The sequence below is a fragment of the Bidens hawaiensis genome, unplaced genomic scaffold (genome assembly GCF_021521415.1).
Source record: "Bidens hawaiensis isolate Kalapana, Puna unplaced genomic scaffold, B.hawaiensis_p1.1 tig00041907_1, whole genome shotgun sequence".
NCBI lineage: Eukaryota > Viridiplantae > Streptophyta > Magnoliopsida > Asterales > Asteraceae > Bidens > Bidens hawaiensis.
In genome coordinates this window covers 77,630-92,697 of record NW_027505750.1, presented here as the reverse complement: position 1 = coordinate 92,697, position 15,068 = coordinate 77,630, and the positions used below count along the sequence as shown (strand labels likewise).

Below are 15,068 nucleotides of genomic sequence, written 5' to 3'. Positions count from 1 at the left end.
AGGAGGAACCCCCCCCCTTCTCAGTGACAAGCTCACGGTGTCTGTTTTGCAGGTTATCAGAAGAACCATCTTTTCTGGGTCTAACCCCTCGTGGGAAACATCTATCTAACCCCCAGGTTACCCGTAATCTGTCCGGGGTCCGGTTAGTGTTTCTTCAGGTATATTGTTGTTTTTTTTCAGGAAAAAAAAAAACTTATGTAGTTTTCGGACATTGGGCCTAAAGAGGAAGGATAAAATGTAATGAAACCGAGAGGTGCACAAAAACTCGAACCGGAATTGAACCACAAAAAAAATATCCTAAACCGGTTTTTTTACACCCGGGTTTTAATATCCGAACCCGTACCCGACCCTACCCATAGGGTACGAATAGTTTATGCATTTCATGTACAAAACCTACATTCGGAACCGGCCCGATTTATACCCGGTAATACCCGAAAACCGAAACCGGTTCCATACCCGGGACCAGGTTTTTCAAATTCCCGAATTATACCCAAAATTACCGAAAAAATACTCGAAATACCCCTAAAAATTGTAACCATTTAAAAATCTAATCTATACCTGAAAAAAACCTGGAAAATAGCCCAAAAAAAACCCAAAAATAGGGTTTTTTCAATACCCAAAATAGGGTATTCAAATACCCGATTTAGAATACCGGGTTCTATACCCGACCCGAACCCGATGCATAAGGTATGGTTTTTAGAGACAATACCCGAACCCGACCCAGGTATTGCCAATACATGATTTTCCAATACTCGGTCATACCCAAACCCGATTCCATACCCGAACTCAGGTATTTGGAAAACCCGATTTGTGCACCTATAACCTAATTCATATGATGTTGGGCCGTTACGTCAATCCACTAAGGCCCAACTTGGGATTTCCACCAAAAGTCAAAATTTGACTCATGTTGTAACCATCCCGGTAAAATAGTCAAATCTCTATAGGGTTGTGTAGATGTTTACATATTTAGACAATGTTATGTAAATCAGAATTTATAGTATGGATCAAAAGATTAAGAATTTCAGAAAAAATATATTAAAAAAAGTATATAAATATTTTCATAAAAATAAATAAGAAATGTTACTTAATGGGATTTACCTTTTTCTTTTTCTGTTAAACATATAATCAAAAGCTTGATTTCAAATATGGCATACACACACATTATCTTCATAAAAGTCAGAAAAATAGTTCAAGTCAAATACTTTATCTCATTGTCCCCTATAGTTGTTTCTTTGTTTCTCTTCTTAACCCCACAAAACAATAGCATCAAAAAGTCTTTTGTTTCACAATCCATCACCTTTGGTAAGTTGCCACATCACTTTGCCATCCTTTAAAAAAAATCAATTTGGTATACTATATCAACACACACATCAATACAATATTACAATACTTGTTTCATTGCCCTTCATATTTCATAGGTAAGGGTATATGCAAACAAATTACCTAGGGTTTTCATAGTGATTGGACGCATCTTTACAATCACTCGGCTCATTCATATGCCAGACCTAACAACCTAGACACGTGCTCTAGTGTCGACGTACGATTATAGTTGATTTAGACACACCATTGTAATACCAATGCGTTATTTTTTGAACTTTGCTTTATACTCATAGATAATAATTTTATTTATTCTATTAAAATAGTAGACATGTAAAACTTATTTGACCTCTCACGTCTGATTCTCTATCTCTATATTCTTTTATTATTATTTCTATATTTTTCTTACATGCTTGAAGTACAAAACAAATACTTAATATACAATGTTTAAATTACACAGAGAAGCACTATTCTAAAATCTATAAAATCTAGAGATCGAGATTAAAATAGAGAATAAAAATATAACAAACCTTTTTTTAAACAACCAACAAAACTTTTAATGGGCTACTGGTTATATTCATCACAACGGGATACCCTCCGCCTTTCGATCCGGGAAAACCCTCACCTAAGGCCAACGCCCATGAACATTGGTCCGAATGCACGATAATGCGGTGAGATACAACTCGTTCCGTTCTAACAAAAAGAAGGGTGTAAACAAAACACTATAAATACATAAAGGACCACATCTCACAAACCACTAAACTCAAATGGTTAAACTACAAACTCAACCCTAAGTTGACACACACAAACACAACACAACACAACACAACACAACACAACATTAGATTCTCAAACTCAAGTGAACATAACAAACATAACATACATACAATACAAACCTCAACCTCTTCAAATTCTCTTGTCTGTCTGTCCTTTAACCCATCAATGGAATCTCAACCCGACCCATCTCCGGCCAACTCTCCATCCACCACACCACCTTTAACTCCAAAGCCCATTTCAAGATCCGACCCGAACCCATACCCGACCACGTTCGTCCAAGCGGACACCACTTCATTCAAAACAAGTAGGTCCAGATGCTTACCGGGTCATCCAAAGGATCCATCCCACCGGTCAAAACCGGTCAACAGAAGAAACAAGGGTTCAAACTCTACGAACGTAGGAACAGTTTGAAAAACGGACTGATGATCAACCCGTCCGTGGGAAAATCCGGACACGGACAAGAGTCTTCGCCACGTGTCCGGGAATTGTTGTCTCCCAGCATTCTTGATTTTCCGGCGTTGGTGTTAAGTCCGGTGACACCGTTGGTGGAAAGTCCGTTTATTAATAAGCCATCTTCGTCGTCGGTTTGTAATTCGGAGGAGGAGCGGGTGATCGCGGAAAAAGGGTTTTATTTGCATCCGTCGCCATGGGCGGCGACGGCCGAGCCGCGGCTTTTGCCGCTTTTTCCGGTCACGTCGCCCCGGGTGTCAGAGTCGTCGGTTTAAAAATATGTGCACGTCAGTATTGGACTATACTGACGTACCCGATGGCTGACATGAGAGAAGTCATGTGTCACCAGTAAAAATGTTTAGTAATTATGAATTTATGATTAATTAAGGTTAAGATAAAGAGATCTTTTTTCTTAAATTGTACAATTTGGGTCTCTATATAAAATTAAATAAAATAATAATTGTTATTTTCTTAAGTCTTAACTACATGTTGAAAATATAAATGGACCTAATTGGTGACTTTTTTTTTTTTTTTTTTGATATCTTTGCTTTTAATTTACTTTATTATTATTTTTAATGCAAATTTTAATTGTGTTGTGATTTTATTAGTTTATAAACTTATAACCTAGGATTGGTTGGAAATTTAGATGAGATTTTAATAAGTTTGTGAGTATTGGTTGAGAGAGTTTAATGGCATGAAAAATTTAGGTAATTTATTTGTTCAGAAAAGAAGTTGCAACTATAAAGCTTGCTTCCATTGATGTCTATTCTTCACCTAACAATAACCACCATTTAATGTACAAAAACGGTTACAAGACCTAATTGTTTGTGTGTAGTGTGTTTATGTTCATGTGTTCGTATTGTGTTTTAAACATATACAATTAATGCTTGACGTATCGAAAAAGAGGGCTTCATGTATGAAGGGAGGATGACTGATTCATGGTCCAACTATGAATAGACCGTTTGAATATTAATAGATTAGTTGGCGCAATAAATGTTTGAAATATTAAATAAGAAACCTCTTGATGGATGAAGGGAAGACGACTGATTTATGGTTGAACTTGGATTCAAGTAGGTCGCATGTTAAAGAAGCGCATGAATCACATAGAAGGGTCGTTGATGTGCGGTTTGATTGATTAAATGTGCTATGTTAAGAACTCCAGATTAGTAAACAAGCTAAGACTGTCTTAGCTTGTTTACTAGATTTGTATTGGTCTTAGACCAATACAAACATGTTTCATGTGATTGACAAGCGACAACAATGTAAGATGATAATTTACCTTTTCTAGAGAAGAAGATTATTGATTCTTAAAATTAGAAAGAAGTTTGTAAATGATGATCTCTATGAGTTTAAAAAATGTATTGCTAAAAGGATCTTAGTTGAAAAACCGCGAGAAGTTTGGTAAAGTGGATTAATGTGTTCATAGGGTAAATTGGTAATGTCTCTTTTATCTTGATCTCTTTATTAACACAAACTTAAAGTCATATCAAATAAAATGTTTTAGATCTAATACCCTGTTTGTTAAAAAAAAAAGCCACTAATTAAAAAATAATATATGAATTTTCATTTAGTTTCTCAAATCAATTATGATTTTTTTTTAATAAGAAGCACAGGTTGACTTTACAACATGTGTCTCCCTTCCGAGGGGCTTTAAGTTGACTTAAAAACTTATATTCCAATTCTAAGTAAAAGAATGTTTTAAGCCATGGTTTTTATTAAATTTTTAGCAAATTTATGCTCTAGACTTCAATCAAATTGATCACTTGATGTCTTGAACGTGCAAAATAAAAAGACCTTTTCAAGAACACAATAGTTGAATAAGTCGAGCATTGTAAACCAACATAGAATATTCAAACAATCTCAACCAAACCCCATCGTTGGATCATTACACCAATCTTAACCAAAAACCTAATCTTTGGACCTAGTCCACGACCGATTCTTTTGTTGTTTCATATGGCTCCATGTGTTGGTAGAATGTGTAAGTTACAAGAAAACAAGATATCGTATTACTAGTTAATAAAATAAATATATCCAAATTGGACTATAAAACAAGAATATTAATGCTTAACTTGGAGAACATAACTACATGATTATTAATATTCTTAAACAGGAGATTAATAAAAGAAAATGGGCAAAAAGATTTGAAAAGCAAATAAAGAAAAGAGAGTGGAGAGTTGCATCGGATTCACGTTACAAAGACTATATATGTAAAAAGTAAATGCTTTGCCACACATCAAGCCGGTTTTTATTTAAATATATTTTAACTTATTTTAATAACAAAAGGTTACTACTTACTAATCTTATTATCTTATCTTACACTGTTCGCATCAGTTCAGAGTAATTTTCTTCACAAACAGCCTAGTCAACGTACCACATCAACTTTCCTTTCAATTTTTCCACAAACACTTTACCTACAACAATAACATATTCATTCTTCCGACAAACAACCTCATAATTTTCACATCACCTATATGAGGACCCACAAACCACCAACCTTCACCATCCATGATAAAGGATCTTCAAGGATGGATGACCTCCGCCTCAACCTCCCCAACACTTGCATTTTCCATCCTTCTCACAAATCTCCTCCACATAAGCTATGGATGGCCCTGATGCAGAAGGTCTTACCGTACTAATAAACAAACATAATAATGTTTAGTTGTCATAAGCATATTCAATTCTGGCATAAATCTTCTAATCTCTCTTCTTCTTCTTATAGTTTTATCCATGGATCATGGGTGAAAATAGTTTTACTCATGAGTTACCACATTTTCAATATATTTGAAAATATTATGTACACGCTAATGACCATTTGTAACAATTTAATACCTAAAATGTTATTATGCTCAATATATACCTTATTTTTTTATAAAAGAAGTCAATATTTTTTAACAATAAGGACTCATGAAATCAGTTTGAATTGCTTATAACTATGCAATAATAATGTCCAAAATTGATGTTCATTGTGTTGCCATGATCAAGCAGGAGTTTCGTGCCAAGATTGATTTGTTAGATCTGTTCATTGCTGCAAATATTTTATGCATGCAAATAGATTCATATATATGTATAAAACATAAATAATTTAAATATGCATTGATTACCAAATTTGAATGAATAAATCAACATATCAAAAAAACATCTATTTTGTTAATAAATTCCATGCACTGAGATTGTATGTGATCATTTAAATATTTTATTTTCTGTTACTACATTGTTCTTTCTGGATGATCTCAAAGCATTGTATTGTGTAATTTTTATTGAAATTGGGGAAATTGTATGATGCAAATTTTAGGTTTGATAAATTGCTAAAAAATAAGGTGTTGAATCACAATTGGTATAACATAGTGGAAGTAGCATAGAATTAGTACATTCATTTTTTTATAAGCAAAACGAGTTCGGGTCATCTAATAAAAAGTATCAATTTTTTATTCAACACTTTTTTTAGCAATTTATAAATGCAGATTAGTCAATCCTTTTAAATTCAGTTTATTTTTATTCCCGTCAACTGTTTGATCAAATGTTTGTGTCGCCACGTATGTGTGTATTTCCAACAGCATTTTAAAAAACGATTTAAAAATGAACTATTTTTTTATTATTATTACAGAAATCAGTTTTGAATTCATTTGTTTATTTTCATGAACAATTTTTATGAAATGTTGGTCAAACACCATTTAAAAATCAGTTTTGAATTCAAAACTTAACATTCATTTTGACTTTATTATAAGAAAGCATACGTTAAATTTGGTAACAACTAATTATAATTAAGAAAATAATCACATAAGTTTTTTTAAATGTTACTAAAACCTTGATTTGACAATGCATTTTTATTTAAATTAGTAGTTACTTCTATTTTGAGTTCTTACTTTTTAGTATCTCGTATTTAAGATATCACAATTACGATATATGCATTTTAACAGAATATTAATTTTTTTAATGAAATTTTGGGAAAAAAATCATTTTATGTATTATGGATTTTAAAACTTTAAAATGTCATTTTAAATTTGAATTCATAACTTTAAATATAGTTGAACTTGTTGCACACTGTAGGCTAAATTTGTTAACAATTAATTATAATTAATGAAAAGACCACATAATCTACCTATATTATTCAAGCAACAAAATGTTTCCACGTGTCATTCAATTAGACCCTCAACATAGACTGTCAAGTTTACAAGTTTCCATTTTTACAATTTCCCCTTTATGAAGAATAAAATGAAAAATTATGTTGTTGATGGAAATCGAACTCACTACCTTGCTTTTAAAATGTTTGTGGCTTCCTTAACTAGGATGAATTGATGTTAGCTTTCTCTTTTTCTTAATTGTTATACATTTTACATTTTGTTTTATTTTTTTAACCACTCGTGTATTACACGGGTTTTTTCCTAGTTATTATTATTGTTACTTTTAAATCTTACTAGAATCTCGGTTTACATATTTAAGATGTATAAACACATTTGCATTAACATAGTTTTACAGTTCATATTTATTTAAATTACTATTTCCGATTTTATTTTACTCATAGCAATCCTCTCACATATAGGTTTCATAATTCATATATTTTCAGTTTCAATTTTTGAATTAAAATGAATCAATTTGAAACAGCATTCCATGTTTTATCAATTAACCAAAATATACATACTCTTACATCCATATGTAAAATGTATGACAGAGAATTTTCACACCAACATCGATAGATCTAGAAAGCAACTTTACGATCACTGTAAGTTTCATTTTTATCACTCATTGTTCCATTCATATGTTTTGTTGTTAATATGCATGCATTTACATTTATATCAATTTATTTATTTGTATACAATCTTATTATTTCACAAACAGCAAAATGGAGACACAAAATATTTTGGTTGACGTAGATCATTTCTCCACTGTTTCAATAGTGTTTTAAGTTTTATCAGTTGTCAAGATTATTGATATTCTGCTTACCGGTACTCTAATGTACGTTCTTTTGCTAATCCCTTCGACTTTTGTAACGTACATATATTTAAATTGTTTATGATATCCTCAGTATTAACATGTTGAATAAACATACAATTCTCTACACAAACTGTTTATTACATGTTATGTACTCTATAGTATTGTTCTATTTTTCAATCCACAAACATGAGTAACCAATATTACATCAGAATCTTAAATTTACTATTAATAATTATATAGTTTAATTCAAGATTTCGTGTATACATTTATAAGATAATAATAATTCCAGACTTATGTTATTATGATGCATTTTTTTTATGATATAAGTGTAACATTTGTATATACATCAGGATATATTGTTATAAATTTTGTATTAAGATTGTTTGACTTTAATTTAAATACACTATGGTTTTTAGTTAGTCAGTCGAATTAAAGATTACATAATGGATTAATTAGGATTAGTATTTTTATCCTGATCATTTGGTATATATTTTTCATGTCAATATGTTTCTATTATATTTTATAAGGATGCTTATGAATGTTTCTTTTTTCCCAAAATTATAATAATACAAGCTTTTCAAAATACTCTAAATACTTTATGTGTTATATGAAACAATTATTATATTTATTGTTAGTTGTTAACATTAGCAATCTTATAATCACAAGTATGTAATAAATGTGTCCGGCAAATTTATTTTCTATCATCTATTAATAAATGTGTCCTGCAAGTTTATTTTTTTACAGTTATGCTGTAAATGTCTCCTTCAAATTAGTTTTTCTTTATTACATACTAGGTTAATGACCCGTGAATTACACGGGCAGAAATATAAAAAACCGTCCAAGTAAGCGTATATACAATTTCAAACGACAACATTGTTTTAATATGTATTTTGAGACAACAATATAATTTATAATAATTGTAAGTCATATTCAAACGAAAATATAATATTGAAAAACATGGACTTACAAAAAATGACATTACTTAGTAGAATGTTTACAAACAAAATTTTAAACTTTAAAACATAAACTTCAAAAGCTACAAATTTTTACTTATAAACAATATTTTTTTTACTTTGTTTGCATCTTTCTCTTGCTTATCTAAAATAAGTATTTATTTTTTTGTTCGTCCCTACTCTTCACTCTTGATAAATCTAGATAAAGTTGATCATCTGTAAAATGGGTCTTTTAAGTATGTCAACTCTTGCTATAGACTGGCCTAGACTTTTGTTGATGATCATTGTAAAACCAAACTACAACAGGAAACTGTCTTTTCTGAAACTTAAAGAAGTTTTTTTTTATCTGAAAATGTCAATTGTACATACATACATACATATATATATATATATGCTTATATATTTGAACAATTTGTAAATTTTGTATTTGTGTCAAATTATTTTAAATAAATGTTATATTTGTCCTTAACTCACATATAAAAATGCATTTTAATAATCACAAAATTAATAATTCATTTTAGTGAACATAACACCATCTGCAAAAAAAAACTATATAAAACGGCTCCTTATTGTGTTGCGTTCACTTAAATATATTCAAATTTTTATAAAGTAGATCGTTTTACTTTGAATAATTTATTTGTTATGAAAAGTAATCCTATATATTTATTTAATTTTGCGTGGTACAACAACATTAATAAATTAGATCGTTTTACTTCGAATAATTAATTTGCTGTAAAAACTAATCCTATAAATTTTATTTAATTTAGCGTGTCACAAAAATATGTGTTAAAAATTCATTTTATGGAATTATAAATTTTTTAAACTAATTTCTATTTAAACCATCATAAATATATTATGCCAAATAAATGTGGCTATTTTATATGTTTAATATTAATGTTAGTGTAATTTGGAAGCGATGATGGTTATAGTGGCCCAAACTTTTTTACTAAAAGAAATAGACATATTAGATTTTGACCAATTTAAGAAAATGTAAACAAAATATGATACATAATAATATTATCATATATTATTAATAAAACAACGTTTTATATTACAATGCTACTTAAAATTACATATTAGATGGAAAAATTAATCAATATATTATAAGTAGTAACATGCACAAAATTGTCACCTCTACGACGAAGGATAACCAACTTGCAGTCATGTTGCCAAATATCATTGTTGAAAATTTATGTATATCCACAAAATCCTGTCGCATTTAACCAATCAAAAAAGAAAGATTAAAACTATAATATTATTATAATGACGTACCGATTCAAAAAATCCCCAAATACAAATAGCTCTCTGAAAGGATCAACTTAAAAGAAATTATCAATAATTCAATTGTAATATGTCTTTTCTTGTAATTAAATTCTCAATACTTTTGTGAAACGATCACTTAATCCAAATAATTGGATACAGCAACATAGCCAAGCCCATTACTAACTATCTTTGCCACATATGGCGTCTCAAGTTTGTAAGAAAGCCCGAATGTAAACCGCATGTGTTACGACTTCTATACCCTAGGTCTATATTATGTAATTTAAACATGTGTTAAATATAATTTTATTATATTTAACTTTTAGAATTATTTGTTATTCTATTTATACATATATATTAATTGGACCTAATTAATTAAATTAAGAATTGTATAAACTATATATGAAATACACACACAGTGAATAAAATAATGGCCTAACCCAGTTGTAAAACATTTTAATCCAACTTTATGCATTTTTTTTTAATTATAACCTATAATTTGTTATAAGCCTGGCACTTCAGTTTGTTTTCTAAAAATTTGGATGATTTTCAGTTTCAATTGTTTCTGCATAGCATGGTTAATATTTAACAGCTTGTTTGGACTTTGAAAGCCTGCGTTTAACAACTTGTTAAATTCTGATTTTTTTATGGCATTACTTATATATATGTTGCATAAAAGCCCAACAAGCCTAAACCGTGAAACCAAACCGTTACTAATGGTTTGGTTTGGTTTGGTTCGTTTTAAGAATTCTACGGTTTGGTTTTGGTTTGTAAAAATAAAACCGTTACTAACGGTTTGATATAAAAACCGCGAACACCCCTACCTAAATTTGTAAGAATAATTTTTGTCCCAAAAAAATATATAAAAATATATTATAACTATGCACTAAGAAGTTGTGCTTTAGGAGTTTAGGATACATATACACTAGAAAATATGGCTTTAAAGTACGGGTGAGCAGGATACCGAATTAACCGAACCAAAACCGAATTAACCGAATAAATCGAACCGAAAAAAACGAATCGAAGCATTAACCGACGGTTAATTTTTTGTTTTTTTTGAAAATCCGAATTTTCGGTTTCGGTTCGGTTTTTCATTTTTAAAAAACCGAACCGAACCGATATGTGTTTTTACTTAAATATTAATACAATTATATGTGTTTTTTTTAACTGTTATGACCGGAAACAAAACACTAAAAGGATCTACCATTGATGGTGATGAAGATTATGAAGATGGAGAAGATCGGGAGTAAACTTTGAATATGAATAAGATGAAGAATGAACATTGGAACTGAAGTTTTAGTGTTTTTTTATTAAGAACTTTATTGAATTTTAAACTTTAGTACTCTTGCAAGTTTGTATTCGTTTGGTTCCACGTAACAAATGCCTATTTTTGTGTTTTGAATCTAATATGCATTTTCATTATTTTGGAATTTTTTTGCAATGCCTACACACACAAAAAAAAAACCGATTATAACCGAACCGAAACCGAAAAAAATCCAAAAATCGAAAAACCGAAAACCGAACGGTTTGTGTATTTGAAAAACCGACTTTTCGGTTTCGGTTTCACCTAAAAACCGAACCGAACCGTGCTCAGCCCTACTTTAAGGAAACATATAAATTTGCGAGTTAAAACATATTCTTTCTTTTAAAGACCAACAAATTATCCTTAAGAAATACTAGCCAGAAGCTAGTCAAACCATTACATATATTAGAAACAAGATTTAACTATCTTTTTTGCCCATATACAATTATCCATCTTAGAAACTAAAATCCTTCCAATCCTCCCAAGTAACAAAAGTGATTTTCGCTCTATTACGTACATAAAGGAAACTGATCACCTTAATTTCCTCCACCAATCTCGCCGCGTGAATGACCGCCCCATCATGGACTACCTCATTTCGGGCCTTCCACAACCTCCAAAGCGCAACCAACATTATAGCATAAAAAACTTTAGCCTTCTTCTTTGGAATGGAGGAGAATTTGTGGAGCTCAAGAAGATCCCTGACTCGAAATGCATATATTGCGGGGACCTGACACCAATAGGAGATGGCATGCCAAACCGCTTGGGCAAGACCACACGACACGAAAATATGCTCCACCGATTCATTGTGATCTCCACAAAAAGCACAATCAAGCAAGGGGACATTAATGTTTTGGGCCGCTAACGCAACCCAAGTCGGTAGACGATCTAACCCCGCTCTCCAAACCACCAAATTCACCTTTTTGGGTACCCAACTATTCCATTTAAACACAAACTCGGGCATAACACCTCGCTCATTTACAACGTGCCATTTAACACTCTTAACATTAAATGACCCCGACTCATCTAGATCCCAACAAAGTTTGTCTTCTCCCAATCCTAACACCACAGTTTGACATACCATAAGCAATTGTCGGAATTCATCCACCTCCTCTAAAGATTTAAAATATATTCAACTAGTGTTTTCCCACGTGTTGCGTTGGGCAGGTCGGTAAAACTTGGGTGGCGGTAAAACCCAAGGATACGGTAAGTCGACGCGAATTCGGTCAGTTTCGGTTAAGTGCGTTATGTAACACCCCGACCGATGGCGGATTATACATCGGGGCGCCACGTATTGTTTCATTACTCGTGACACTATTTGGGTGTCAATATTTAATAAATACATTTTCATTGCGCACGCGCAGAACACAAATCGTAAAGTAACATAAATCATATCATAACTCAAAATATTCAAATAACATAAATTGTCTTGTTACATTTTAATCTAGGTCCAAAGAAAAGGAAAACATCCTACGTGTCCTTGAGATTCCCAAAAGCAGCTACAGCAAACCTGAACATGTGTTAAAATAAAACGTCAACACTTGCGTGTCGGTGAGAAATCAAGTTTAATAGATATAAATAGATAATAACAAACACTGCGCGCAACATGTGCTTAACTGGGGTTTAACATAGGGTGTAATCAGATTGTGATCAAGCCTAAATAGATCATAGCTCATAGTTCAATCCGTGCTCCCAATCGAGCACAAAAACGAATAATCATACGTGCATGTGTAAACAAAACAAGAAAACCGTAAACGATAGGTCTCCCGTGTTCATCTAATGGATCCATGAAAACTTCGGAATAGGCCGAACAAAGCGGTTAATGATTCACACATACAAATAAACAGCCAAGTAAACGTCCATAACACATGGGGTTTTGCGCACATAAATTTCATAAACAAGTTTAAGACTCAAGTTGTAAGAACACATGAACATCCCAAAACGTTAAAAATAAAAGGGGATTAAGTACGAGATTACTCACCTGAAAAAGGTGTGTTGAAGGATAATGCAAGAACCAACTTTTAAACAAGCACAAGTTAACCTATAAATAAGAGGTTATTGGTTTAACGATTGGTTTTTATGTCTTGAATATATGCAGTAAGTATCGATTTTTGTTAGTTAAACAAATTAAAACTAAATATATATATTTATGATTACCGAGATCTGGGCAGAACAGAAGAGAAGACGGAGGCAAGAGAGTGGAGTTGGAGGCGTCGCTGAAGATCTTCGGCTGAGAGTAAGGGAGAAAGATTTTGGGGAGTGTTTAAGTGTAGTGTGTGTAGTGTTAAGAAATTAGCTTAATTTATAGGGAGAACCCAAGGGAACACAGTCCCTTAAAAAGGGGGAAAGATCTTATCAAATCAAGCAAAAGATATTAAAAAGCACAAGAAACCAAAAGCAAAAGATATTAAAAAGATATGCCGGCAGCTGCAGGGGATGGGGAAAGGCTGACAGGTTACAGGTCAAAGCATGGGAGGTGTAAGATAAAGCACTGTTCAAGACATGCAAAAGAAGATTTCAAAAGATTATGTCAGTCACTTTTTCTGTCAACCAATAGGATTGGTGCGCATGCTGCGCCGAAAGTGGCTTTTCGGACAGATGTCGGAACTGACCTACAGTGCTCATACCAAAGATAAGATATTTCAAAAGCATACAGGCTGACCTAAACTGAAGAAAAGACTTAAGGTCTAGCGCGAGAAGGCTCGAGCGCGCGCGAGGGCAAAGGCAGACAGAACAATCCTTAGCGCGTCGCGGGAAGAACTACAAATCCTTAGCGCGCCGCGGGAAGAACTACAATCCTTAGCGCGTCGCGGGAAGAACTACAATTCTTAGCGCGTCGCGGGAAGAACTACAATTCTTAGCGCGCCGCGGGAAGAACTATAATTCTTAGCGCGCCGCGGGAAGAACTATAATCTTAGCGCGCTGCGGGAACAGTTCGCCTCGCGTATCGCAGGAACAGTTGGTCTTCGCGCAGGCTTCCTTGTAAGGAGTCTGGCGCGTGGAGCTGCGCAGACATCCTTAGGCGGGAAGAACCAAAGGACAAGCAAAGAGTTAAGAGAAAAAGGGGTCAAGGCGTAAGGGTTAAGCAGAGGGGCAGGACGGCGACAAGAAAGAGAAAGAGGCGGGACGGCGACAAGAAATTAATACTATTATTATTATTATTAGTAATATATATATATTTGATAAATTTAATGTTAAGTTTACAAAGATTAATAGTCAAATTTTAAATCATAAAAAGAATCGGATTCGAAAACGGGTACCTGGGTCGGGTCGGATTTTGGGCAGATGTCACACGTTATTGTGTCGGAACAAAGACATAAAATAAAACCAAAAAAATTATAAAAAAATTGGGGTGGACCAATGGCATTGCATCGGTTGGTAAAACTCGATCATTGGTAAAACCCGAGCGTTGAAGCGGTCGAGTCTACGCAAATTCAGTCGGCTTATTTCATGTTCGTTACAGTACCATAACTAAAAAAAATAAAAAGCAATATTCGGTCGGTTTTCGTTACGTTACTGGAACTAAAACAAAACGCTACGCGAATTCGGTCGGTTTTCGTCGCGTTCGGCACAATACCATAACTAAAACAAAATAATAATAAAAAAAGAACAAAAACAAAATTCACATTCGATAGGTTTTCGTTGCGTTCATAAATGTTCATTACGGGGCTGAACTAAAACAAAGAAAAAAAAACAAAGCAAAAAAAAAGGACTACTAATAGAGTGCTGCAAAGTGGCCCAATAGGGGCTTTGTGGCACCAAACTTGTAAATTATTATATTACTAGTTTTAGAGCCCATGTTATACACGTGATAATTCAAATTATAAAATTACAAGTAACACAAATAATTACATAGCGTATATGAAAAAAAATGTATTACATCTATGCTTGTATCTATGCTATGTGTACATAAATTGATTTTATTTATATTACAAAATGATTTTTTAAATGAACTTAATAAAAAAATACCCGTGCAAAAATGTACCCGAGAATCATCTTTCTATTGAAAATTCATTCTCGGTGTCATATATATATAATTGAAACAATTTTGGTTATGAACCAATTTTGGAAATAAGACC

General features: G+C 32.4%; 1 protein-coding gene and 1 pseudogene across 1 annotated transcript; one reads left to right on the top strand and one right to left on the bottom strand.

Annotated features, from left to right (window-relative positions):
• Positions 1 to 2,259: 2,259 nt before the first annotated feature.
• On the top strand, positions 2,260 to 2,838 carry LOC143615122 (VQ motif-containing protein 4 pseudogene; annotated as a pseudogene).
• Positions 2,839 to 11,446: 8,608 nt separating this feature from the next.
• LOC143615131 (uncharacterized) lies at positions 11,447 to 12,073 on the bottom strand. Its single transcript, XM_077088350.1, has one exon. It carries the CDS (start codon positions 12,071 to 12,073, stop codon positions 11,447 to 11,449), a length of 627 nt encoding a protein of 208 aa, XP_076944465.1.
• Between the last annotated feature and the right edge of the window lie 2,995 nt (positions 12,074 to 15,068).

Excerpts from the sequence above, each read along its gene's own strand:
- LOC143615131 (XM_077088350.1), bottom strand. The coding sequence starts at position 12,073 with ATGGTATGTCAAACTGTGGTGTTAGGATTGGGAGAAGACAAACTTTGT.